The 27998-nt window shown below is 41.0% G+C and overlaps 3 protein-coding genes across 4 annotated transcripts in view; 2 read left to right on the forward strand and 1 right to left on the reverse strand.

Moving 5' to 3' along the window:
• galt (galactose-1-phosphate uridylyltransferase) overlaps window positions 1–2360 on the reverse strand; it is a 57765-nt gene extending 55405 nt beyond the window's left edge. Inside the window, exons 1-4 of the mRNA XM_049603652.1 lie at window positions 2095–2360; window positions 1163–1332; window positions 747–822; window positions 362–410 (exon numbers count right to left, since the gene is read on the reverse strand). Coding sequence (XP_049459609.1) covers window positions 362–410; window positions 747–822; window positions 1163–1332; window positions 2095–2131 — 332 coding nt within the window. The 5' untranslated portion in view covers window positions 2132–2360. The remainder of the gene's footprint in view (window positions 1–361; window positions 411–746; window positions 823–1162; window positions 1333–2094) is intronic.
• Window positions 2361–2559: 199 nt separating this feature from the next.
• Window positions 2560–9290, forward strand: sigmar1 (sigma non-opioid intracellular receptor 1). Its single transcript, XM_049603663.1, has 5 exons — window positions 2560–2824; window positions 2961–3012; window positions 3351–3499; window positions 5705–5797; window positions 5915–9290. Exons 1-5 carry the CDS (start codon window positions 2680–2682, stop codon window positions 6142–6144), a joined length of 669 nt encoding a protein of 222 aa, XP_049459620.1. The 5' UTR covers window positions 2560–2679; the 3' UTR covers window positions 6145–9290.
• A 4573-nt stretch (window positions 9291–13863) lies between these two features.
• katnal2 (katanin p60 subunit A-like 2) lies at window positions 13864–27223 on the forward strand. Of its 2 annotated transcripts, XM_049603641.1 has the most exons (16): window positions 13870–14003; window positions 16887–16957; window positions 17424–17590; window positions 17691–17727; window positions 19879–19981; window positions 20067–20165; window positions 20734–20805; window positions 20970–21047; window positions 22473–22571; window positions 23392–23455; window positions 23539–23657; window positions 23760–23851; window positions 25342–25452; window positions 25586–25748; window positions 25910–26012; window positions 26154–27221. In XM_049603641.1, exons 1-16 carry the CDS (start codon window positions 13950–13952, stop codon window positions 26291–26293), a joined length of 1572 nt encoding a protein of 523 aa, XP_049459598.1. In that variant the 5' UTR covers window positions 13870–13949; the 3' UTR covers window positions 26294–27221. The 2 variants fall into 2 exon arrangements, with proteins under 2 accessions (XP_049459599.1, XP_049459598.1); XM_049603642.1 differs by lacking the exon at window positions 16887–16957 and having other exon boundaries at window positions 13864–14003; window positions 26154–27223.
• The last annotated feature ends 775 nt before the right edge of the window (window positions 27224–27998 follow it).

The following is a 27998-nucleotide window of genomic DNA, read 5'->3' on the forward strand; positions in this document are numbered from 1 at the left end:
ATTTAATTAGTCATAAATTTGAATGTATCATAATTATTTAAAAGGAACACTGATTAAGATGCATCCTTGACTAAATTCTAACCACATGGTAGATTATGTGTGTGTGTTTAATATTCATTACACTGTAACACTGTATTTTCTTAAGTTTATTGTTTAAGGACAAGGTGCAATATAAAACATAAATGTTAGAACTTGATATATTATAACGGATCTTCAGCTCCTTGGCATGCTGCAATAAGTAATACATAGGGTGTATTGAATCAAAATAATAACTAATACACTTTACACACATGCTAAAACCTTCACAGCACGACATCACACAGTGATTATTCCTGCGCTGAGTGACAGGCTTTGTTCTTACCAGACGCCCCTGGCAGCTTTAGACTGGAACAATGGATGCTGATCTGAACCTGAGGAGCACAACAGCAACAAAATTTAATTGGGTGTTACACTTTGAACTGTTCATTTGCTTTGTAATTATAGGAACAAGCACATTGATCCACCTGCGCCTATCAGGCCTGATTGAACAGTTTATTGTGCCTTGAAATTATCTCAAAAATAAAATGTTTGTGCCTGGGATGCAGATGAAATAACTTGACAAACTTCTGTGTGTATTTTACATTTCATTCAACAGGAAAAGGATGATGTGAAAGTGTAAGTTATGAAAGAAAGATAAATTGAAACAGTTGGACAAATGTTTATGCTTAAATAATTTCTAATTTTACAGCCTCAGAAGTGGCACTCACCAGGATCTGGAGCATCGGGCTGAAGAGCGGGGAAGTCATTATCAAAAAGAAAAGTGCTGTCATAGTCTGAATTAACCTGGAGAGAAACAGAAAGACACAGACATATCAGAATATGGGGAAAAAAACAACATAAAATCATTTTTTATTATCAAATGTTTGGTAGCTGCAGGAGTCCATATACGTATCAAAATTGCCCTCTGCATTAAGTAATATAGGTAAATTATGCTTGTTGGGAAATGGTTTATTACAGAATAAATATTGACAAACTGCACAGAGACCCCTTGACTGGATGAAACATCTGTGACATCATCTGTAGGTTTCTAAAGGAGTGTATGAATCACAGGTTCACTGCTTGCTGTCAGTTGTTGGAGACCTATGTGTGCATTGATAGCATTAAAGTATTTACCTATTCTTACCTTTCCATTTGCACGTGTGTTCCCAGGACAGAGTGGGTTGCGGGGGTCATATCTGGGTATGTGTTCCTCAGGAGGTTTTTCCACCTGACCTGCCCAGGGTCGCTTCATGCGGTGGGCCGATACCAGCACCCAGGTGTCCCGCAGAGGGTTATAACGCAGGTGCTGGTGCTCTGAGGGGTGTCAGAGACATCAGACAAGGCAGTGTAATTACAGAGAGAGAGAATAAATAATTTAGTCCATAAGATGTAAAAAAAAAAAAAAAAAAAAAGTTGTGTTGTAGTTATTACACATTAAGAACTCCGACACACATCCACACATCTGTGGGTCATAGAGACAACTTACAGCAGGAACTGGAGTCACATGACTACACAGCTGTGTGTACTACAAAGCAATAAACACTCTGTCAATGCAGGACGATAGGCCTGACTGGAGTGAGTGGTTTGACATCAACATATATTGATTACAGCGGATTATACTGTCTCTTTAACAGAGCAATCAATATGGCCAAACTCTGATGAAAAACATGCTAATTTAATATTTCTTCTAGTACTGGGAAAAATAGCTAAAGGGTAGAGTATCTGTAAAGACATGTTTTAAATAAGTAGGATCTAACAGTAAATTCGGCTTATATATAATTCACTTTGGTCACATATATCTTGGATAAAAGCATACTTAGAGGGACCCAGTAAGCTGACAATATAAATAGAAGTGCCCTGTAGTGTAATGGGTCCATGCGAAGTCCAATAGTGTATCCTAGTTATTTTTAAAAGTCTGTTTGTGTGGATTCGGCGTTCAGAAAGTAAAGGTTAAACTACCAGATTTTACACTGAGCTTGGAGTCTCCTCATAGAGGTAAACAACACCTTAAAGCTCCTGATAACCTGGATGAATGAAATTAGCTTTTAGCTCTCGTAAGTTAAGAAAGCTCCTTACCTTTTGGATCAAAACTGACTTCTTTGTTGCCGCTCATATCGGTCGATACTGTTTGATAACTGTCACCTATCTGCTGTTAAATAACCGATCCATAAACTCCTTCTGAACTTTAGTTGACAACTAGCTTAGCCGCCTCCTGTCCACATAACTCGGCCTACTTCCTGTTTTTCTGTTAAGCGATAAAAAGGTGCTCTTTGGGACAAAACCACGCGTGATGGAAAACCTCTAAAACACCAAAAAATAAGGGCGAAAACGACCAAATAATAATAATATGAAAAGTTTTTAAACAAAACTTCTAAAAATGTGTATTTGTTGGATCTTATTTTTTATATGTGTATGCAAAATAAATAAAAACCATCAAAAGAGGGTTTTACAGTATACTGGCAACCCTGAAGCTGCTTAGCCTACTCGGCATCCGATTGGCTGAGCAGCCACTTCCCGCCCCCATGTGACCAGGAAGTAGCTGTCAGTTGCTTGTACACCACTCCTCTCTCTATGGCGTGTTGGGCACTGCCTGTCTGCCTCTGTGTGCACGTGTAGTGAAATTTGCTGCTGTGTCTCTGTCTGTATCGTTTTGTTTTCAACATGTCTGTAGTTAAAACGAGTTTAAAGCTGTTCCTGTTCGCCGCAGTCACCGTCCTGGCCGTGCTGCTGCTGCGGCACTGGATGGCCACCAAGCAGTACGTTTTCAACAAAGAAGACGTCGCCAAATTAGCCAAACAGTACGCAGGTGAGTTTGGGAATGAGGAGTTATATATCTAAACTAGGTCAGGAGCAACTCACAGTTCACTTAAATGCAGATTAAAGTAAGAATACACGAATGTAAGGCGTCCTCCATAACGTTATGCTGTTCTGTCTGTCCTCAGGACAGGACCATGAGCAGGCCTTCTCCAAAGTGGTGGTGGAGCTCAGGAAGAGGTAAACAACCACATTATTTTACATCAGAAATATATTCACACACGTATTTGCATGTAAGCACTCACAGCTACAACTAGTGCACTTTGAACTTTGAACTTCTGTACCAGGACATGTCTGGTTGTTGTTATGTAAAGTGATCAATGAAGTGTCAAAGTCATGATTGACACACATCCAGTTAATCCAGTTATTATTTAACATTAGACACAGTCATGTTCATAATCATTCATCACTCCTCTGAGGCAGCTTTTAGGTAAACCTTCTGATGTGAATTTGTGTTATGAAGTCATTAAGTTGTGTTGTCTGTATAAAAGCCAGCTAATGAAGTGTAACTGAACTAGGTATCCTGGCCACATCCTGCCAGACGAGGACCTGCAGTGGGTGTTTGTGAACGCCGGAGGTTGGATGGGCTCCATGTGCCTCCTCCACGCCTCGGTCACAGAGTACTTGCTGCTGTTTGGTACTGCAGTGGACACAGGAGGACACTCAGGTAAGGAATGAAGAGGGTCAAAAGTCTGTTTGCCTTGCTGTGATTGTGTCATACTGAATTACTGAGTTAAACATTTTCCTGAAAGAGAAGAATCATCCAAATTAAACAATTTTCACAACAATTCTAGAGAGTACGCTACTATCCAAGTACGCTAAAACAGTGTGTGAGATTTTTTGTCATATTCGAAACCTTAGTTTGAAATCAGTGGTGTGTGAATTGCAAACACTGCTGCAACATAGATATACATACATCAATGTAGTGGAGGACAACGTTCATAACAGACAGCGAACAACAGCTCTGTAACATCAATAACACTTCAATTTAAAGGTCCAGTTTGTAGGATTCAGGTGGATATATTGGCAGAAATGGACTATAATATAATAAGTATGTTTCCTTTAGTGTTTAATCACCTGAAAATAAGGATCGTTGTGTTTTTGTTACCTTAGAATGAGCCCTTTATATCTACATAGGGAGCAAGTGCTTATCCATGGAGTTCGCCATGTTGCACCGCCATGGACAAACCAAACCCTGGCTCTAGTCTGGATAGGGCCATTCACATTTTTGCTTCGGCCACTTTAGGGACAAGAGCATTGGAAAAACACTTGGGCCAGTTGCACAAACACCCTAAGTTTTCTCCTTAAGTATGTCACTTGAGATTTAATTCTTCCTCAGCTGAGGGACTTAGACAAGAGTGTTGGACAGAATTGCTGAGAAGGTTTCCTTAGTTGAGTAAATATGTTAAGGCATTTACTGCATTGAAAGATTTTACAGTGGTAAAAACTACAGCTACCATGATAACCATTTGTTTGCTTGCGCTCAAACTTGTGATACCTTAAGTCTTTTGTGCAATGGTTTCACTTACTTTAAGGGATTCCTTAAGACTTAAATGAACATTTTAAGGAAACATGAAGGAGATGATGTGTTTTGCATAACTGATTTTGTTTTAAGAAAGCCTTCACATGGACTTTAAGGAACTTGAAAATGTATTATTCAGTGTTTTTACCATTAGAGTAAGGTTTAGGATTGTTTTGGAGAGGAAGAGACCTCTGCAGATAATTCAGCTCCCAGTTAAAACCTTCTGAACATCTGGATCTTAAGTTATCAGAGAACAAAGGTGAACACACATTAGCAGGTGCTGGGCTAGCAGCCCGTCTCTGACATGCCAAACAGCGTTAGAGAAACACCAGTTTGTAACTTGAAACTGCTTTTCACTGTGTTTTTACCGGTTTAAATCACCTGGTCCATTTGTTTAGAGAGCGAGAGACCTCTGTGGATAATTCAACTCTCAGTTAAAACCTGCTGAACAATGAACACGTGTGGAATTCTAACCGGGAGAAGTTTCAGCTGGTTGCAATCTGCAATCCTCACCACTAGATGTCACTAAATCCCCCTAAATCTTACACACTGTTTTTTAAGTCTAACGCCTGGGATCCACTGGCGCCACCGAGAATCGTTGCCGGACGCGACGCCTACCCTGAAAAGGACGCTTTGGAGGCAGATCCCGGAAATATGCGGAAATACAGATGCACGCGGCTACTATAGGAAAGCTCTCACCACTGCTACGATTAGCTTATCTTCCATTGCCATGTTGTTCCAGAGAGGGAAAGTAAACGAAACGTCACGACAGACCACCACCGAGCTTGCTCCTCATTGGATAGTGTCCTCGCGTCTGACGGGTTAATTTGCATAAAGTTGAGTCACGGTCAACTTTTGGATGCGCCGTAGCTGCTCAAACGGCCGTGCCATCTACCCAAAATGCTTTGTGGGGACGTCAGCAACAGTTTGACCCGATCCATAGGAAATGAATAGGCATAAGCGTCATGGCGGACACAAAAAACGCCAGTGGATCCCAGGGGTAAGTCTGTAAGAGGTGTTAAGGCTTCACTTTGCTAGGTGTCATGTAGTTTTAAAATGATTGATAAATTACCAGTAGAGCTGAGGTTGGCTTGGGTTACCATGGTTATACGTCTCTAACTGGCAAGGACATGGTAATTACAGCTCAGTGGGTCTGAAAAGATACCTACTACTGTTTATTTACACAACAGTATGTTAACAATAGTACACACACTGGGTACAGTACACAGTGCATAGTATGTGATTATATTTCCTGTTAGAATGATTGTTAATGCAGTAGCTTACAAGATTTAAGGAGGGGCCAAAGCTGTTCCCCTACTGACAGAATAGTCTGCTCTCCTCTGCTGTCAGGTCGTTACTGGGCCGAAATTTCTGACACCATCATATCCGGCACCTTCAGGCAGTGGAAGGAGGGGACAACCAAGAGTGAAATATACTACCCAGGTAATACCTCAACACATTCTTATCTGCACTTCTCTGTATGTTTTGTTTGTAAATAAATGGTTCCGTGTCTGTCTTATTTTTAATGCTTCACTTCCTCGTAAATCTTACGTCTCAAAGGTGACACCATCGTACACGGCGTAGGCGAGGCCACATCGGTCCAGTGGAGCGCCGGGACATGGATGGTGGAGTACGGCCGGGGTTTCATCCCCTCCACGCTGGGATTCGCTCTGGCAGACACCGTGTTCAGCACTCAGGACTTCCTTACATTGTTCTACAGCATACGTGTCTACGTCAAGGGTATGCTGCTGGAGGCCGGTACACTACTTACAGAGGCTGGAGTTTTCTGAGGCTTGAAGGCCTGCACAGGGACAGTAACATCAAAAGTTCGCCTCGTCATCACAAACCATTTTACCCCGAGACCACTGACATCTAGCATGGGGGAAACTCTGTACCAGATCATTCAAGTTCAGATACTTCTACCTGGAACTGTAGACAATCCAAATCTGCATCAGCACACTACATTCAAGTTCTTGCCCCTCGTCAAGGCTGTCTGAAATAAAGTGTTTGTTGCTTTACCCTGTGACATCAAACTGCATCAACAACAGTGCAGCATATACCACTGACGTCTATAAAGGCTGTACCACTCGATGAGTCCCTCAGTGATACTCAGCGTCTTACTGTAAACAATAAGCATTCCTCGGAAAGCTCAGACTGCCGACATCGCCAGTGAGGTCTTCAGTAGTTTTTAAATGTGGCTTATAGAATAGAGCCCCAAATACCCTTGTCGCAAGTAGTTTGCCAAAACTGAGATACGTATTCTGGAAATAATGAGACAGCATTTGTAAAAACCACAGACATATATGCGTAGTGTCAGCCCACTGCAGCTGTACGTCAGCAGCGCCTCCATTTTGGAGAGGTCAAGACCAACCTGTAAACAAATACAAGTAAACAGGGGAGCTGCATTTTTTCTGGATTAAAAATGAAACAGTGATTCTAGAGAGAAGCAGACAGAGGAGTCTACAATCTGTGTTTGAACAATATATCCAGGATGTCAAACTGACTCAGCAGCAACAACAGGTTAAAAAGACAAAGATATTTAGAAGCTAAAGCCGAACTATAGGCTACAGATCACAGTGTAAAAGTGAACCACCACATCACTGCTGATCGCCACACAAGACAATGAATATAAAGGGAAACTTTGCTGATATTGAACCAGCTGTGTGGCATCGCCGTGTGTGCAAATGAACCATGTTTGGCTTCGCCCTGTGCCACTGGATGGGCAGGGATATCCGGAAGAAGTCATAAACCCCAAAATATTGCAATCAGCTGGGAAATATAAACGTTAAAGTGCTTTTTACCCAGAAAATCTGCAGCTTCCCCTTTTGTTCTCATTGCCTCTTCAATATGGCGGCGCTGTTGACGTACGATTCGGCAGCCAATGCGGCATCTGTGTTTCTATATCTATCGTCAAAAGCCTTTTGATGAATAACTCTTTACCAACCAATCCGAAAGCTGTTAATAAAAAGAATAGTTGTCGACAACACATTTGGGGACCAAGGAATCACTTTAAAACAAATATGCAACAATAATTTGGCTTAAAAAACAAGTACAAAATATCTAATGCAAAGCCAAAGCACAGTATTTTATTAGTAAATACTCATTTCATATTTTCATGCATGTGGATTCTCAGTAAATGAGGATCTCTCTTAACATCTAACATCTTCAACCCATAACAGAAACCAGCATCAAGAAGCATGTTTGCTCCAAAGATAAAACCTCTCCTGACATCCAGCTCCATGTCTTCACTCACCATTGATGATGTGTTTATAGTATATATTTTTTTGAGAATGTTGAAAACCTGAGGGGATGTGGTGAAAGAAAACTGCCAGGATGATGTGTGTGCAATGTCCCACTTTTTTTTGGCTCAGTATGAGTCATAGTCAGGTTTATATACCAGCTCAGTGACAGCAGTGCTTTAATGATTACAGATACTCTGTCATGATGTGCGCTCAACTGCTTCAGAGCTACTGTGCAACAGATTGCAACTTTCACATTTTTCCTCTTGTCTCAACTCCAACTTTTTTTAGGCTTAATGTACAAAGGTTCTGTCATTGTTTTGTCTTCTCAGAACATTGGTAGAGGGTTACAATTACAGTTGTAGCCCTGTGACTACTTCTTCTCAAACTGTAAAGCAGAACATGTACAGCACATACTGTAAACACTCTATGGTGCTGTCAAACACCAACAGATATGTTATTGGAAAAAACTTTGAGAGCGCTTTGAGAGTTTTGGCTTGGGAAATTGTGAAAAAAGCAGTGTTGTTCTGTACATCAGACCTGTTGTGTAAAACTGTAATTGTACACATTTCATTCATTCATTCAGTCTTTGATTTAATGGGATGGATTGAATTTATGAAATGTGATTTAATTCAAAAAATGTATCTGATATATTTCAGAGAGGTGTTGCCACGATACTGGAACTGCTAACAGCACTATACCCTAAAAATGTCAACATTATTAATATTGATCGATATCAGTATTTCTGACAACACTAATCTGATATAGTTCAGAGCAGGGGTTCCTAAGTGGTGGGCCAACGTCCAAAAGTGGGTCGTGGGTTCATTCTGAATGGACCGCAAATGACTTGTTAACATGTCAAGTAAAAACCACACTTTATTTTGACGTACAGTGAATTTCCAGCACACAGCTTTTATTTTTAAGTGCCGTTTCCTGCTGTAGAGTGAGTAACTATCGGACAGCTACGTGACAGAGACAGCAAACTAGCTCGACGACATGATATAACGAAAGTATGATGCCGAATACATTAACCTGTGTGGACCTTGAACTCTTGATGAAGGAGAAATCTGGTGGCCGGACCAGTTGGGAACCACTGTCTCAGAGATTTATGAGCTTAAACAGACTTGGTACAGTCATTTTTGAAAATGTAACTGTAGAGATAAACTTGAATAATATTGTGCTCTGACAAAGTGAGACCACTTTGCTGCAGTGTCCTCAGCCTCTGATCATTGTCTGGAACTTTGCACTAGCCCAACAGGGCAGAAACATAACGGTATCCACAGGCTTCATTCTCTACAATCCCACATTGTAATACAGTATAATGTTGAGAAGAAGTGGCAGAAAGTCAACGCCTTGTGGAAATAATATTTCACTCAGAATTGCACTGTACAAGCAAACACTGTTACCAAATGCATTGCCTCCTAGTTCAGATGAAACAGCCTTACTATGCCTGAAGCTGGCAAGGATCATGTCGGGTTTCTGTGGGAGTGAAATTATACTGCACAACCACCCAAACTGGAGTCACTTGGTTTATACAGCAGCATCAGTAGCAGTGTGGTCCCATGGATGGATGGCAAAACATACAAATGTGTCTCTGTACCTTAAACGTTGATGAGCGATGTGCAATTTACTGTAAGGTAAAGATGAAAACTGACAGTGCCAGAGGAAATAAATGTTTTTGAAAGAAAATGACACAAGACTGGTTTGTTATTACTTATTAAAACATGCACATCAAATCAAGATTCATACATTTTCATCCGCTTATCCGGGGCCGGGTCGCAAGGGCAGCAGGCCAGGCAAAGCACCCCAGACGTCCCTCTCCCCAGCAACACTTTCCAGCTCCTCCTGGGGGACCCCGAGGCATCTCCAGGCCAGATGGGATATTTAGTCCCTCCAGCATGTTCTGGGTCTGTCGCAGGGCCTCCTATCAGTGGGACATGCCCAGAACACCTCCAACGTGACGGACGAAAGCTTCGGACTCAGTGTGCAACCGGGTTAGACACAACGTGAAGTTGAATTTATTTTTAGACATGCAACAATATCTGACAACAAAAATGGACTCAGTGTGCAAAGGCCTTTAAACTCAAACCAAACTCCAATCAAATGATAAAATTAATCAGTGCTGATCAAATGTAAACCAAGATTCTCTTAGTTTGTTGCCTTTTTCACACCTATGATGTTTTCGGGAACATCCATCCATTGATCCACTTATCAGGGGCCGGGTCATGGGGGCAGCAGGCCAAGCAAAGCACCCCAGACATCCCTCTCCCCAGCAACACTATCCAGCTCCTCCTGGGGGACCCCAAGGCCAGATGAGATATGTAATCCCTCCAGCGTGTTCTGGGTCTGCCCCGTGGCCTCCTACCAGTGGGACGTGCCCGAAACACCTCCAGCAGCAGGCGCCCAGGAGGATCCTGATCAGATGCCTGAAACACCTCAACTTTTGGAGCAGCGGCTCTACTCTGAGCTCCCTCCAGATGTCCGAGCTCCTTACCCTATCTCTAAGGCTGAGTCCAGACACCCCACGGAGGAAACTCACTTTGGCCGCTTGTATCCGGGACCTCATTCTTTTGGGCACTACCCAGAGCTCATGACCATAGGTGAGGGTTGGGACATAGATGGACCAGTAAATTGAAAGCTTCACCTTCTACTCAGCTCCCTCTTCACTTTGACAGTCCAGTGCAGCGTCTGCATCACTGCAGAAGCCGCGTCAAACTGCCGATCCATCTCATTCTACCCTCACTCGTGAACTAGACCTCAAGATACTTGAACTCCCTCGCTTGAGGCAGTAAGTCTATCCCAACCCAGAGGGGGCAATCCACCAGTTTCCGGTGCTGACTCTCATCCCAACGACTTCAAATTTGGCTGCAAACTGCCCCCTTGCATGCTGGAGGTCACGGTGTGATGAAGCCAACAGAACCACATCATCTGCGAAAAGCAGCAATGCAATTCCGATGTTCCCAAACCAGACCCCTTCCTCCCCCCGGCTGCGGCTTGAGATTCTGCCCATGAATAACACAAACAGGATCGGTGACAAGGGACAACCCTGAATCAAGATTCAATTTGGTTTTATTTCGATAGCGCCGAATCATAACAAAAGTTATCTCAGGATACTTTTCAAATAGCGCAGCTTTAGCACCAAACCCTTTAATTTAGATCAGCTCATCTGTACAGAGTGATCCATTTCAGGTGCCTTTGTTCCGGCAAAACAAACAACAACAGGTAATTCTGGGTGGTAAACACAAGCTGAGTGAAATAACAAAACTGACCTTATATACTCCCGAGAGTTAATAAAATAGAGATGAGGTTAGAGATTGTGGGAAGGTGGAGAGATGCTGCGTGAACAGATGGTGTTATTCAATAAAAGAGGCCAGCAGAACAGAGGAGAGACGCATCAGTCCTAATCTTCGTCTGTAAATGTCAAGAGGATGCAGACGACCTGATTTGTTGTCATCATATCCATGAGAGGGGTCCAGGTGATGATGATAGAAGTGTGTGTGTTTGCTTGTCTCTGCGTATGTGTGTGTGCACATAGTGGTGGAAGTGTGTGAGTGTGCATGCCTTAGAGCACATCCTACATGCCATAGCACGTGGCTTCCTTCCTCCCTGCCTGTCTATCCATCTGTGTATGTGTGTGTTACCATATTACCCCACGTATAGATTTAATGTCAGCCTAACAGACTAGCCTGACCCCACTGCCCTCCGTCTCTTTAAGCCCTTTAAAGGAGATGTATTCAGAATCGAAGCTGGGCGACCTGCGCTAAAATACCAGCGTGCCTAGGCAGCGGCAGCACCTTAATGGGATAGATGACGGCCTCTTTGACTAATCGCTCGATGTGTTCCAGGTCGATGATGTCCTCCCACTGCATGTTGGGGTTTTGCAAATAGATATTCTTTAGGGGTGAACACACACACAAACACACAAAGGGATGGATATAAAGAATACAAAATAATGCAAAACAAGATTCACAGTCACACTAGTAAAAAGCCAGTCTGTGCGTGTGCATACACAAACACTCCACTCACACTCTCGTGCAGTTAGGCTGCATAAATTGGTGTCACTTAGACATCACTTAAACATCAGATAAAGGAAGCACAAAGAAGACCTGGGCCTTCATTATTACAAAGCTTTAATTTGCTCACAGCAAAGCTCTACCCTGCTCTCTAGTGGACACATTCAGTATCACATTGCTTGATATTTGGGGATAGAAATATTTTTACATTATCTCAGCAGGACTAACATATGACCCCTAAATGAGGCTGAAGTTTAATTTTATTTTTTATTAAATAAAAGAGCTAAACTAAAATATCACAACAAGAATTCTATTCATTCATTAATGTTAGAGTTCTGTGTGTACTATCACTCTGCATAGAAAACAATGGAAAAGAAAAACATACATCAGGGAAGTTGTTGTTATTTAATTATAGTTTATTAGGTTTAATTAACCAGTTTTATTAAATTAAATATTACGAGCATTGAGCACATTAGAAAAGAGGGGAAAAGAGTGGTCCATGTACTCAAATATAATTTGTTTGGTTTTTGAGTTTGAAAAGTGAGAGAGATAATGATGATGTTTATTGTATATAATGAAAAATTAAAATAAATAAATAAAAATCTTGTAAAAAAAAAAAAAAAAAAAATTACTGGTCACATAATATTTTTTCTTAGACAAAATAATTAACAGTAATAAAAATAAATCTTCACCAAGGATCTGTCGTCACATGTCTTGACCAGAATGTTTCCCCACATACTTTAATTTATAAATGTGTTTGACTTTGTAAGTAGGCACTGAGAGAGCTATTTTATTCTATTAATCTTATTTATTTATTTTACTGGTAAATCTTTGTCAGTTTTGGCAATTTTGGCACTGTTGTAGTTTAGCAGTATTTTGCTCATTTCCACTGCTGTTTGTATTTAAAAACATTCAGGGAAACATGGATGGATTACTGAATGGGTCTAACGGGAACAGGCCCTGGGCCCACAGTGTCAGGGCCCTCCCAGACTTTACCTGCAAAATGGCGGTCAAATTAACACCTATCAACCAAGAAGAGACTTAAAATGACCACAAGGAGATGCAAAGGAACTACAAAGAGACACATAACCACTAATAAGAGATACAAAATGACCAAAAAGACACAAATGTACTTTGAAGAGACTCAAATTGACCTTTACATAAATATAAAACAACAACAAAAACATGCAAAGGGCTATAAAAAAGACACAAAATGTACATATAAATATATGTCAAAGGGTCGGAGTAACTTCTTTTAGAATTTTTTTTTTTAGAACAGTTTATAAAACAATAATTGATTCTTATTCCAGAATCTTTTGACTGAAGATTTTCTATAAAATTATTGCTTCTTAAAAAACAGCTTCTTATGTTTAATATTAAAAAGTCAAGCTCCAGTGACTATATAGAATTATAATTACACTCTACCTGTCAAATGAGTTTAATTTATTGATTTTTACTATTATCATTATTGCCATTCATTGAATTACTGATTTGATCCTACTAACTTTTATGTCCTTTGTTTTATTCACTTTGGTCTGTATAAGTCTAAGTCTTCAGTTTGTTTGTTTGTTTGTTTGTTTGTTTTTGTTTTGTTTTTCTTTGTTAGACCATATTTTCATGCCATGTTGTCATGTGTGCTTTGCTTAGTATTATTTGTCTGTAATAAAAAATACAAACTTCCTGCGTCAACAGTAATGACTTATCATTATTATTATTATCATTATTATTATTATTATCATTATTTAAAAAGTGAATTTAAAAAAACAACACCACGATTTTGGAAAAAGTAATATGATTAATCAAATAAAATAGCTTTCTAAATGCCTACTTGCAAAGTCAAACATGTTTTTAAATTAAAGAAAATGAGTATGGGATTAGGCCTGTAAGTTTGAAATTGACCTAAATAAACTAAACTAGTGTAAACAAATGTACCCCTCCAGTCACAAACTGACTACAAAGAAACACAAAACAACCACAAAGATGCGCAAAGTTACCAAGAAGAGACACAAAATCACTTAAAAGATGCCGACAACAACAAACAGAAGCAAAACAACAACAACAAAAAGATGTAAAGCCAGCACCAAGTCTGTGTCTCACTCCTGTTGTATGTAGAAGAGGTGGTGGGACCTTTTTCATGTCTGTGCCCAGGGGCCCATTGTCTCATGATCCGCCAGTGCAGGGAAATCAAAGACAGTTACATTACACCTGTGTGTACGGGAGCCCCGAGGGACAAACCGCAAGACACCACACACACACAAGGAAACACAGTGAACACAGTAAACAGCTGGTGGTCTGCAGGAAACTGAGCCAGTATAACCACTGCGTCACTAACCTGTCAGAGTCATGATGGAGCTTTCATACCAGTCTATGAAAGTCGCCCACCAAGCCCGGGAAGCGGTGAGTCAGTACAGGTTTGGTTTTTGAGTCAGCTAGCAGAGTTAATGGACAACTGTTGGTAAGCTAACAACTTTAAGCTAACTAGCACTACTTGGCAGGGGGGCATGTAACGTTAAATACCTCTGCTTATGGAGAAATAAACCGTCCTATATGAGAGGCAACGTTACAGTAATCATAACCAGTGTCCAGGGACAGGTCGTTGTATGTCAGACAAATGTTTAGCAGCTAACAAGCTGTCACAATTAGCAGTTAGCTGGTGAGCTAATCAAGCTAGCAGGTGTTGCACGCATCGTGTGCCACAATTAATCGGCGTCAACAGGTTGCCTGGATACTCAGTCAGGTGGTTGTCGTTTGTGGCAATCTGTCGCCCTCTGCTGGGGATTTGTCTCTGCCCATCCATGGTGTCTGCTGCAGGTCAAAACAGCCTGACTGTCTTAAATTTAATGTTACAACTAAAGGGCTTTAAAGGTCATTAAATAATCTTGAATTTGAATTTGTGAGGTCTTAACTACTACAAACATTTTATCTAATTTCATTTATCCTTGTTTTATTTTCTTTTTGTGAAAACAAGTGAAGCCTTTCTATGTAAAAGTCCATATTTCTAATAGTCATTTTACTTGATACTTGCACTTACCTGTATGTAAAATGTCTGAGTTAACTCACTGTAATAACCATATTCCTACATAACACTTAAATCTGCACAAGACCACATATGTGCTACTTACCTGCAGTGCTTTCTTCAATAAGTAAAACATGATTTGTCCAAAATTCTGTCCTAAATTTGGTGAAAAGGTGTCTTGAATGGCTCTTAAATAGCATTAAATTTAACTGTCTAATACCTGTATTAGTGTTGTCACGATACCAAAATCTTTGTTTCGGTACCAATACCAATATGAATTTCGATACTTTTCTATACTCTTCGGTACTTTTCCTAAGGAAAAGTCCTTTTGGATACAAACCTTTAGAACAATAAATAGTAGGGATGTAATGGTACCAAAAAAAAATCATGGTTCGGTAAGTACCTCGGTACAGACGTCACGGTTTGGTAACTCAAATGTTCCACTAAGTTGGTGTTGTCTCGTGTTGTCTCCCTTTGCGAGGCAGACTTTCTCTTGTCTTTTTTCACGTGCGCCAGCTGCAAATGTTGATACAGGTGTTGTCATACACACCACTTGCGCAATCTGTGCTCCAATAGGAACAAGGAAGGTGTTTGTGTGCATAAATGAGTAAAATAAATTAACTAAATTAATGAATTGAATCAATTTCAAATTACCGGTATTTTCCAAATGCAGTATAGTACCGTTTGGAATACTCTAAACGGTGCAACACTAACCTGCATACACCCTGCCTATCCCACCATATGGTCTCCACACCATACACACTTCCTGCTCCACACCTGTATATCACCAAGGGAGTAAAGTATACTAGAATATGGTTCCTAAGTACTGTTACTTAACTTTACAACTTGTCCCCAGCAGACATTTTGACTCGTTAAACGCGGTAGTTGTGAATTCATTTTATTAATGGTTCAGATTTTTGTACTTCTTTTCATAGTAACAACTTTAAGTGTACCATGTCTTTATCTTTTCAACTGAAAGAGAAAATTATTTAATAAGGGAGCTGAAAATGAAAACTTGTTTTTGATTTGTAAACTAAAACTTAACCATTTAATTCAATAGAACTTCATCCCAAAGGAAATTCTTGTGCTGGAGAATGCAACAAATTACAGGCTCACAAATTTCAGTAACAACAATTAACTTTCACAAATCAGGTATCAACCAGTAGGTTCAACCAGTGGTCAGGGTCACACTCCGGGCAGTGGTTCTCAAATGGTGAAATGGTGTGTTGCGGCACACTGGTGTGCTGTGATGCCAATCCAGGTGTGCCGTGGGATTTTGTGATAACCACACTATTGCAGTATTCATCTGGGCCTATACAAGAAGTTATGAATGAATTTTTAAATTGACTGAATCAGTATGTTGTGTGCACCGATTTCCTAATAAAGAGACGAACTCTAGCTCTTTCACAGGGGACCTGTTTGTCGCCATTTACGTGTGGGAATTAGTGTGTGACACATCAAAAGCCCTGATTGGCAGCCAGGGTGAGGGATGATAGCATTCAAAAGGTGAAGGTCATGAGTAGGACGATGGATCACTTTATTGTACAGAGCAAATTACAACAAAGCACCAGCGAAGAAGACCTACCACTAACAGAAACGAAAGAGCAAAAAACTCCCAGTAGACAGTATCAAGAAAGCTTTTATTTTGTCTTATTTTTATGTCATGATAAGAGGGATAACACACGTTATAGGAGCCATTGTGTGCACATATAAACACAGATGTGCCTTGAGATTTTGACTGACCCTTTGGTGTATCTTGGACATAAAAAGTTTGAAAACCACTGCAATAAAGCATGAGATCTAAATATTAAAAATATACAATATATAAAGTGTTTAAGGAGTAAGGAAAGGACAAGAGTAAATGAACTAAAACAGGGACAAAACTGAGGTTCTAATCATAAGTAAGTGTTTTGAACCCCAAGTGAAAAACATGAAGACTCAAGAAGACGTGACTACTGTAATGCCTTGTTCTCAGGCCTCTCAAAGAAATCTTAAAACAAACTTCAGATGATCCAAAATACAGCAGCAGTCTACTCACCAAGACTAAACATCGAGAACACATTACTGCGGTTTTTAAGTCTCTTCATTGGCTTCCTGTTCATTTTAGAATTTACTTTAAATTTTAATCTCTACTTCCACTAAATGTCCCCCAAAATAGAAGTAAAAAGTACAGTGATGCTGCGTTGTGTTGACATTATTGCAGCAGTTGTGTGTGAGTTGCTGCCGAGTCTCCGTGCTGAGTGTGTTGTGTTGCTGTCCAACAGGATGAGCTGAGGACTGAGATGAGGAGGAAGAGCCTCCTCAGCCTCATTTACCACCACCTGCTGGGGCAAGGGTCAGTATGAAGTTGTGGGCTGGGACACACGTGTGGTTGATGTGTAGTTAAGTCAAAATGTACATATTTTATATTTAGCTTGTTACTTAGAGTAAAAAGGCATGTTGGGTTTGTTTGCTGCACACAAAGGATTTTTCAAACAGGACAGCTGTTTATGACGTGAGATTTTGCAGGTTTCAGTAACTAGTTGTTGCAACAGAAGCACAAGGGCTGTGCCAGTTTATATCTGGTCCATAGTGATGAGCCTACAGAAGGCCATATGTGTGTGTCAATACAGAAAGTGTCTGACTTTATCTGCCACATGCAATCCATCAACACAACTCAATAAAACTAAATCATATCAGAGTCTCCAGGCTCACAGCACGAGGCAGTAGACTTATAGTACTTGACCTTGTGTTACTTGTTGATCTTTCCAAGTAGCGTGCGTGCATGTCTGTTAGATGTTGTGTGTGTGTCCATTCACCAGCTACGTGGCTGCAGCAGTGGCCTTGGACCAGGAGACTAATGGAGGTGTGAGGAGGTTCGAGGTCTGTGACAACATCGATCTGGAGATGGTGCTGATGGAGTACGAGAGTTATCACTATGTCAAGTTCCAGAAATATCCCAAACTTATCAGGAGAACAGCAGAACCAGGTATGAAACCTGAAGTCATATCTCCGACTCAGTGCGATAAACTGGCAGGTGAATTCTGTATTATTGGGATGTAGTGATTAAATCTTTTTCTTATGTCAAGGTGAAAACAGGAATGCAAGAAGTGGTGGAGTAAAGAGGTGAGTCTCTCCATCTCTCACACCAGCTTTGTCAGAGTGTCCGCGGGGTCTTAAAAAGTATTAAAAGTTGATAAATCAAATGTCGGAAAATTAAGGCCCTTAAAAATTATTAAAAAGTCTTAATCGCGATTACATTATTATTATTATTACATTTTCTTGGCATTCAAGCTTTGACAAAAAGTATCCATGAATGTATAATTTATTTTCCTCCTCGCGACTATTACAAACAACAATGTGTAGGTAGGCACACTCGGACTGCCACTCGGGGCCGTGCGCGTACCTGTGCGACATCACGCGACGGCGCACGTCCAGGCGCCAAACAGTGGAGCAAAAGACAATAAAAAATCCTTCTCATCTTATCTGAGTTCTGTTGTATGTTTGTGCTCCACAGATTTAATTGCAAACTACAGCTATTTAGTAAGTTAAAGATGCGTTGCTGCTAACGACAGCAGGTCTTAAGGTATTTTTGGAAGGTCTTGAAAAAGTCTTTAAAAGGTATTGAAATTAACCTCAGGATTCCTGCATATACCCTGTTTGTTATTTCATGTTCAGGACTTAATAGTCATACACTGTCCACACATACTGATAATATAAATGACATGATAACACAACATTAACAACATTGTGATGACGTATTTAACGAAGCATTAGACTGATCTAACAGAGGTAGTGAATAAGGTCTGCTGTGCTTCAAAGTGCACGTATGATAGATTCATTTCAGGGGGAAAAAATATCGCAATGCTAGCTCCTAATTTCTTCAATATATTCCATTCAGTTTTTTCATGTGCAATTTATATTGATTTGATTTTTTTTTTATTTTGTGTCATGCACACTTACATGCACCCAACCCTCATGGGTTTACAAGATACCATTACAATGACACTGCAGCAACAATCCAAAGTACATGTTATTAACTGCTCAGTCCAGAAACAGAATACGCTGCCTTCTATTCCAGGCATGGCAAAGAAACTCAGCAAAAAAAGTTGTCTTTCTAAAACAAAGCTCAAATTTTTCATGATCATCTGCCAAAAATAAATCAACATAGATAGAAGCAATTTTACTGAAAAGTACATTCCTTGTATCTTCATATACAGGACAGTAAAACAAGAGGTGAATCTCATTCTCAGCTTCACCTAAATTACACAACAAACAAATTATGTCCTTAGATCCTGTCCAGTCTCTAACGTCCCTGAGTGCAACTGGGCACACAGTGATCTTTTTTTGTTTAGATTACTTCACGTAAAAATGATTTACTAACCCCAGGGATGACAGCATGAGGTGTCCCAATAAATTCATTTAGTGAGTCTCTGATCCGATATCTTCACAGGTCTATTCCACAGCCGGAGCATTTGGCATTTATGCCTGATGTTTGGAGGTTCCCATCCCATATCTCCACTTATGGCCAAAACTGATGTGAATTTATGAACACCCAGGAAGGATCAAATTGCTCTATAGTGCACTGTGTTAAAACTTGTATGTTCCTGGAAACCCCGAACACCAGAGGCATTATAGAGTTTCTTTTTACTAACATGATCTTGTTTTTCTTTTTAATCACCTCCACCAGGGAGGGTATTTTTTCAGCTCAGTTTGTTTCTGTTTGTCTGCAGGATTACAGAAAAACATCCGGCCTGACTTTAATGAAACTTGGTGGAAGGTGTAGCTTAGATTTAGTAAATTTTATAGTGGATGTGAATGATGGGGCAGAAAAACAAAGTATTTTTCACTGTGTTAACATTGTGAGATTGGCATTTATTCCGCAAAGGCCAATTGTCCTAACATCTTAAAATCAAGTGAATGGAAGTGAAGTTTAATAGTCAGAAAAATAGCCAGTGACTTCATAACACAGTGCACATTCAGGGAAAGCAGTACTCGTCTGGGGTTAGTGTACACATGTAGCTGCTCAAACTTCATACAGCAGTCGTTAGGAAACACTCATCTGACGTATCTCTAATAGTTTGGGGAACATATCCAGACATATATAATGGTTGCATTTCCAGATTTGCATGCCACAGAAGACTGGACCTCTAGTTAGAATTCTTGGACAGAGCCCGAGACTTACCATTTTCATTGCCAACGACTGTTTCTCTGTAATAGTTTTGCATATGGTAACTAAAGAACTTGAGATGTCTTCTGTTCCTCTGTGTCCCTCAGGAGTCCCTGTTCAGCTGTAAAGCCTCTCCCCAAAATCAACCAGTGCCAGAGCGCACATTCAGGAAATGGAGCCAAGAGGACAGCGGCCAGTTCACACACGCATGTATAGCACTAAACACAAAACAGCAAAGATCAGAACATTGATATAAAAGGTGGTGATTCTGACGTCCTGATGGCTGTGTTTCCAGGAGAACGGCTCCTCTGTTCCTCCAGAGACGTCAGTGTTTGGCCTCAACGTGTCCTCCATCAAAAATGGACCAGCTGGGGAGGCAGGCATGAACAGAAAGGTACTGGGGAGTGACTGTTGATATTTACTGATGAAGGTGATTATTATTTTTTCAGGATGTTTTATTTGCTTACATTTCATTCTATACTAACCCTCATCTAGTCTAGACTACAATGGACAGCAAATCCCATCATCATCATCTGTGAGATTGTACAAAATTGATTTCCCACATTTTCTAGGATGTTTTAATCTTTAGTTTTTTCTACTTACATTTTCCTTTATCTAAACCAGCACCTTGGTATTTTGAAGTAGACATGAATAGCAGATAATGCCAAGTCCCTCATGAATATAAAGTATACACACAAACTGAAGAAAAAAAGTCTCAATCGTTTCTTTACTCCTCTGTGACAGTAAACTGAATATCTCTGGGTTGTGGACAAAACAAGACATTTGAGGACGTCATCTTTAACTCTGGGAAACACTGATCATCATTTTTCACCATTTTCAGACATTTTATAAACAAAGCAACTAATGCATTAATCAAGAAAATAAACAACAGCCACTGTTTGCAGCCCTAATTCTGCCTTTGTTCGTCTAAATGAGTGAAAATCTTATATTGCCTGTCTTAGGGCCAGATGAGTGACGGCAAAGTTTCAGTCCATGACACTGCCAAAGGAGCTGGCAGTGACTTAGACCACATGGTAACTACAGTCTGTAAAACATGCAAGAATATTAAATTTAAATGCTATTTTGATAACACTTGAGTGGCACAGAATCCATGAGAACAGTCAAACTTAAAGAATTGTAAAGCTACTAATAGCACAAACACTATCAGGGGTAGTGGTGATAATATGCTGTGTTGCAGGAGCGGCTGCTGAAGCCTCTCAGTGGCTTTTCTGGGATGAGCGGTGAGATGAAAGAACTGGCTGCAGTCATCAGCAGGGTACTACATACACACTCAGATACACTGAGAGACATGAAACACACTCAAAATATGTAGAGAGGCTCCTGTATCTAAGAAGTACACACTCATAGGCCACTTTATTAGGTACACCTTGCTAGTGCCGGGTTGGACCCCTTTTGCCCTCAGAACTGTCTTAATTCTTGGTGTCATAGATTCAACAAGGTGCTGGAAACATTCCTCAGAGATTTTGGTCCATATTGACATGATGACATCACACAGTTGCTGCAGATTTGTCGGCTGCACATCCATGATGAGAATCTCCCGTTCCAGCACATCCCAAAGGTGCTCTATTGGACTGAGATCTGGTGACTGTGGAGGCCATTGGAGTACAGTGACCTCATTGTCATGTTTGAGATGATGTGAGCTTTGTGACATGGTGCGTTATCCTGCTGGAAGTAGCCATCAGAAGATGGGTACACTGTGGTCATAAAGGGATGGACACGCTCAGCAACAATACTCAGGTAGGCTGTGGTGTTTAAACCAGGCTCAGTTGGTACTAAGAAAATCTCCCCCACACCATTACACCAGCAGCAGCAGCCTGAAGCGTTGATACAAGGCAGGATGGATCCATGCTTCCATCTGAATGTGGTTTTTCCAATCTTCTATTGTCCAGTTTTGGTGAGCCTGTGAACTGTAGCCTCAGTTTCCTGTTGTTAGCTGACAGGAGTGGCACCTGGTGTGGTCTTCTGCTGCTGTAGCCCATCTGCTTCAAGGTTGGACAAGGTGTTGTTGCTTCAGAGATGGTCTTCTGCAGATCTTAGTTGGAACCAGTGCTTATTTGACTTCCTGTTGCCTTTCTATCATCTTGAACCAGTCTGGCCATTCTCCTCTGACCTCTGGCATCAACAAGGCATTTTGGCTCACTGGATATTTTCTCTTTGTCAGACCATCCTCTGTAAACCCTAGAGATGGTTGTGCTGAAAATCCCAGTAAATGCTCAGACCAGCCCGTCTGGCACCAACAACCATGCCACGTTCAAAGTCACTTAAATCACCTTTCTTTCTCATTCTGATGCTCAGTTTGAACTTCAGCAGGTCATCTTCACCATGTCTACATGCCTAAATTCATTGAGATGCTTCCATGTGATTGGCTGATTAGCTATTTGCGTTAATGAGCAGTTGAACAGGTGTACCTAATAAAGTGGCCGGTGAGTGTGGTTTAAGTGATGTAGAGACTACCAAATATGTCCACTAGAGAGCAGTGAAGAGCTTCATTGTGAACAGATTGATCTGCTGTATTAATGAAGGCCCAGGTTCTATCTATTTCCCTTATCTGATGTTTCACTCTAAAGGACACCTACTCACACAAGCCTAATCGCACCACGATGCGTGTGTCTATTTCAAGCTGATATCTTCCACATGCATCCCTCACTCTGTGTGTTTGTGTGTGTGTTCACCCCTAAAGGACATCTATTTGCAAAGCCCCAACGTGCGGTGGGAGGACATCATCGGCCTGGAGGACGCAAAGCGATTAGTCAAAGAGGCCGTCGTCTATCCCATTAAGGTGCTGCCGCTGCCTGGGCACGCTGGTATTTCAGCTGCGGTCGCCCGTCTTCGATTCTGAATACATCTCCTTTAAAGGGCTTAAAGAGACGGAGGGCAGTGGGGTCAGGCTAGTCTGTTAGGCTGACATTAAATCTATATCTGGGGTAATATGGTAACACACACATACACAGATGGATAGACAGGCAGGGAAGCAAGAACACACACACATGCAGTGCCATGTAGAATTTATACACGCAGCCATATTCATACAATTTTGTCAGTGCATACAGAGATTGTGCATACAAATAAAACCTAGCACACAAACACATCATAAGAGGACACACACATTTCTATCATCATCACCTGGACCCCTCTCATGGATATGATGACAACAAATCAGGTTGTCTGCATCCTCTTGACATTTACAGACGGAGATGAGGACTGATGCGTCTCTCCTCTGTTCTGCTGGCCTGTTTTATTGAATAACAGCGTACCTCCACCTTCCCACAATCCCCAACTTCTGTCTTCATTATTATTCATTCTGTGGGGTATAAGGTCAGTGTGGTGATTTGACTCAGACTCTGTTTGCCACCTACAATTCAGACTAATTTGTGGCGTGTGGTATTTGCAGCACTGACTCAGCTATACATCAAGCAGAGCCATTTTCTTTGCACACAGCTCAGCGTCAGATTGGTTTGCAGAAATGGAAGGGCATGCTTTGTTGCTGGAAGATTACGTTTGGAGCAATAAAATATTTTCCTGTCGAATTTTGTGATTTACTAAAGGTTTGTCTGTGCTGTAGTTTTTGTATTTGACTCCCCCTCTCTGTCTCTTTACAGTACCCCCAGCTGTTTACAGGCATCCTGTCTCCATGGAAGGGCTTGCTGCTCTATGGCCCCCCAGGTGAGACCTCCAGATCTTTCCAACAATTAGGAATTCTTCCTTACATGCTCTGTAATGACCACCTGACTCACACACACACACAGGGACAGGTAAGACGCTGCTGGCCAAAGCTGTAGCTACAGAGTGTAAGACGACCTTCTTCAACATTTCAGCCTCCAGCATCATCAGCAAGTGGAGAGGAGACTCTGAGAAACTGGTCAGGGTAGGTTACTCTTTAACAGGCGCAACATATCTTACATTGTCTCCTGTACTTTGCATTTCTAAGGGTGGATTTATGTAAGTGGATGTATCTGTATGTGTGCAGGTTCTGTTTGAGCTGGCCAGGTACCACGCCCCGTCCACCATCTTCCTGGATGAGCTGGAGTCAGTGATGAGCCAGAGAGGAACCAACACGGGGTGAGCTGGACCACAAAGTGTGGCAAATGAACAACCACTCCCTGCAATAGGACATCAGCATTGTTTCGCACAGAAACCTTGCACACTGATTCCAATGCATTTTATCATTTTATTTGTTGTGAAAATGTGCAGTACAAGACAAAATAAAAAGACACTTTCCTCCTTTGCCTCTCTCCACTGGAGTTACCTATCTGGCTGTCATCACTCCCTCCCTGTTTTTCATTTGGCACCACAGCTGCATGAAGGAGCAGAGCTGTCCTCCACATTCTGTGTGTGGTCCACATCCTCCTCCTCTTCATCATCATCCACCTGAATATTACTATCTGACCTGCTGACAGTGACCAAGTCGTGAAATGATTCAGTGCGCCCCGTTCTTGTGTCTTGTTGCGGTTGAGTCCCGCGGTCATATTTTCTTTACTGATTCTTAGTCAAACATCTCTAAAGCAAGGTTTACGCCTCTGCTTACCTACGACGCAGAGGGCATTGCAGAGGCGTTGCGTCCCTCTGCAACCGACGCAGAGATACGACATGCACCTCCAAAAAATTTTAACCACGCGTCGAGGCAACGCAGACCCAACGCGGACCGCAAGAGCTATGATTGGTCCTTAAAAGTACCACAACACCGCCTCGAGCCATTCAACGGGTGTACAGACCATGGGCGCATTCGCCTTTCTCTTCGTCGTTGATGTAACATTTGTAATAAGAGCGTTCAATGTTGATCATTTCGAGCTCCAGCAACAGTCTTTCTCTCTCGGTCGGCATCTTCACTGTGACTAGAGCAAAGCTGGCAGATAAACAAACAATGAACGGGGAATTGCATAGTGACATAGACCAACAGGTACGCAGAAGCATAAAGAAACTTTAAGGGCTCTGACGGATGCGAAAAACGCAGAAAATTGGCCACCATATTGCTTCCTGTATGAGAACGGACAAGCTTGCATTACGTCACCAACTAGTCTGAGTGTTTATTGGTCCGGTGTGGCGCATTGCATTTTGATAATTGTAGGTTTTCTACCTCTTGAGCAAAAGTGAATGCCACAGCCTTTTTTCTGTGTTTTTTCTGGTCATGTAGCACCAAATTATTATTAATATTTTGTCTTTATTTTCATCTTTCCAACAATGAAAAACTCAGTTAATTTATATTAACAGCATACACCATTTTAGCCATAATAAAGGTCTGAATGCAGGGGAGTATTTTCATGATTGTGTAACCCCTAGTGTTAAAACTAAGTAAGATAGTTCTAAATCATCATGTATAATGTACAAAATTAATAATCATTATCCAAGTAGACAGTTGAAATGATCACTTAAGTCATAGTTACAAAGCTCTTTACTAATCTAAGGAAAACAATGAGAGGAACAGTGTACGAAGACTGACAAAGTTGATTTTATAGTTGCTGTTTACTCAGGTCACAGTAAAGAGCATTAGATGAGTCGTGGTGGTGACTATAAATTTGATGTAAAGGCAGCCTGGTGTGTGTTTCACACAGAGGAGAGCATGAGGGGAGTCGCAGGATGAAGACTGAGCTTCTGGTTCAGATGGACGGACTGGCAAGATCAGCGGACCTGGTGTTTGTACTGGCTGCCTCCAACCTGCCTTGGTAACAGAAACCGCACCACATATGTACAAACCTCAGCAGCCATCAGCACTTTCTCTTTAGCAGTACTGGACTAAAAGTGCACAATGAATAAACTGCAGTCTACAGATTGTAACCGTTCCTGCTTTTCTCTCAGGGAACTGGACCATGCCATGCTGAGGAGGTTAGAGAAGAGGATCCTGGTCAGTCTTCCCTCCTCGCCAGCTCGCCAAGCTATGATCTCTCATTGGCTGCCTCCTCTCAGCTCCACAGGAGGTGTGGAGCTACGGACTGAGCTGGACTATGAAACTCTGGCGGAGGTGTGTTACAGCAAGTCATTCAGACAATTTGTTTTAAATTGTGTTAATCATTTTGTAGTATTTAAACATTTATATATAGATACAAATCTGTTTTGTTGTCCTGGAAAAATGTGTCACTCAACGTGGTGCTGTCACTAATGACTCGACTGTATCTGTTTCAGGGGACACAGGGTTACTCTGGCTCTGATATCAGATTGGTGTGTAAGGAGGCCGCCATGAGACCAGTCCGCAAGATCTTTAATGCTCTGGAGTCACATCAGGATGGTAGGACAACACAGACACACACACACACTCACCCTACAAGAAGAAGAAGAAGAAGAAGATGATCAACCCCCAAATCAGCCATGTTTTCTGTTAACTGTGCCTGAATGAAACACTGTAGACTCACTGTGATTCTTTTTACAGGAGACACCAACATGCCCGCCATCCAGCTGGAAACTGTGACAACAGCTGACTTCCTGGAAGTCATCACGCACACCAAACCCTCAGCCCGAAACCTGATGGACAGATACACAGCCTGGGAGAGAGAGTACGAGTCTGTCTGACAGAGGCATGTTTTAATGTAAGAAAAGAATTTTATACTGACGGCTGAAATACATGGGCACAGTCACAACGCGTCATGTAGGCAGAGTGAAGCAGGGTTTTTCACCTGCTACACTGACTCCATCTTTGCAGTGTGTGGTCGCTGCCAGCCTCACTGCGGGTATTGAGTTTTGCCAAGTAATGACGCAGGTGTTTCTGCAGGATTTGGAAGCGCACACTGGATTATCTGGTAGTGAAGTAATTACCTGCAGCATTTAAACCATAAGATGCGTTGATTTGATTGATTTGTTTTAATGTGAAATGTAAAAACACAACGTTGCTCTGCTGCTTCACATTGCTTCTGTTGAAATATTCGTTTTTATTTTTAAACACATTGTCATTTTTTACATAGCTCTGTGTAGCTGTTGGAGGGCGACAAGGCCGCGCTTATAGAAGAAGAAATAGACCAGTGCTTTATATTAACATTGAGCAGTGCGGTGGTGCCAGTGCAGGCGAGCACAGTTTCCGTGGTCAGTGTAACGGCTTCAGTTGATTATAATAGATGTGCTCTGCTGCGAGCATGCCTCGGCCAAGGTGTTGAGCCACAACGTATCCCATGTATTTTGGCCGTGATATTACAGCATTCACTACATGACTGTTTTGGTTACTGTGTACAAACTGACCCGCTGTTACAGGCTGCAGAATCTGTGGCAAGATTGTGCTCTTTATTAGCGCTTTGCTAATTCAACTCATTTTAGACTCAAGCACTGACGTTTCACTAGTATTACGAAAACACGATTACTTAGTCAACTCAATGTGTCTCCATAACACAATATAACTTCTGCTGGAAAGTCAATAAACAATCTTCCCAAACCTTAAATTTCTTATACTGTTTTTGCCTCATATATACGATGACTTTTTTCATGGTTTCGGACGACATACTATACTATGACTTTTTTTTCATGATTTGGAACAACATACTATACTATGACTTTTTTTTCATGATTTCGGACGACATACTGTACTATGACTTTTTTTTCATTGATTTCGGACGACATACTATACTATGACTTTTTTTTCATGATTTGGAACAACATACTATACTATGACTTTTTTTTCATGATTTTGGACGACATACTATACTATGACTTTTTTTTCATGATTTGGAACAACATACTATACTATGACTTTTTTTTCATGATTTCGGACGACATACTATACTATGATTTTTTTTTCATTGATTTCGGACGACATACTATACTATGACTTTTTTTTCATGATTTGGAACAACACACTATACTATGACTTTTTTTTCATTGATTTCAGACGACATACTATACTATGACTTTTTTTCATGGTTTCGGACGACTTACTACACTATGACTTTTTTTTCATGATTTCGGACGACATACTATACTATGACTTTTTTCATGGTTTCGGACGACATGCTATACTATGACTTTTTTTCATGATTTGGAACAACATACTATACTATGACTTTTTTTCATGATTTCGGACGACATACTGTACTATGACTTTTTTTCATGATTTCGGACGACATACTATACTATGACTTTTTTTCATGGTTTCGGACGACTTACTACACTATGACTTTTTTTTCATGATTTCGGACGACATACTATACTATGACTTTTTTCATGGTTTCGGACGACATGCTATACTATGACTTTTTTTCATGATTTGGAACAACATACTATACTATGACTT

The sequence above is a fragment of the Epinephelus fuscoguttatus genome, linkage group LG18 (genome assembly GCF_011397635.1).
Source record: "Epinephelus fuscoguttatus linkage group LG18, E.fuscoguttatus.final_Chr_v1".
Lineage (NCBI taxonomy): Eukaryota > Metazoa > Chordata > Actinopteri > Perciformes > Serranidae > Epinephelus > Epinephelus fuscoguttatus.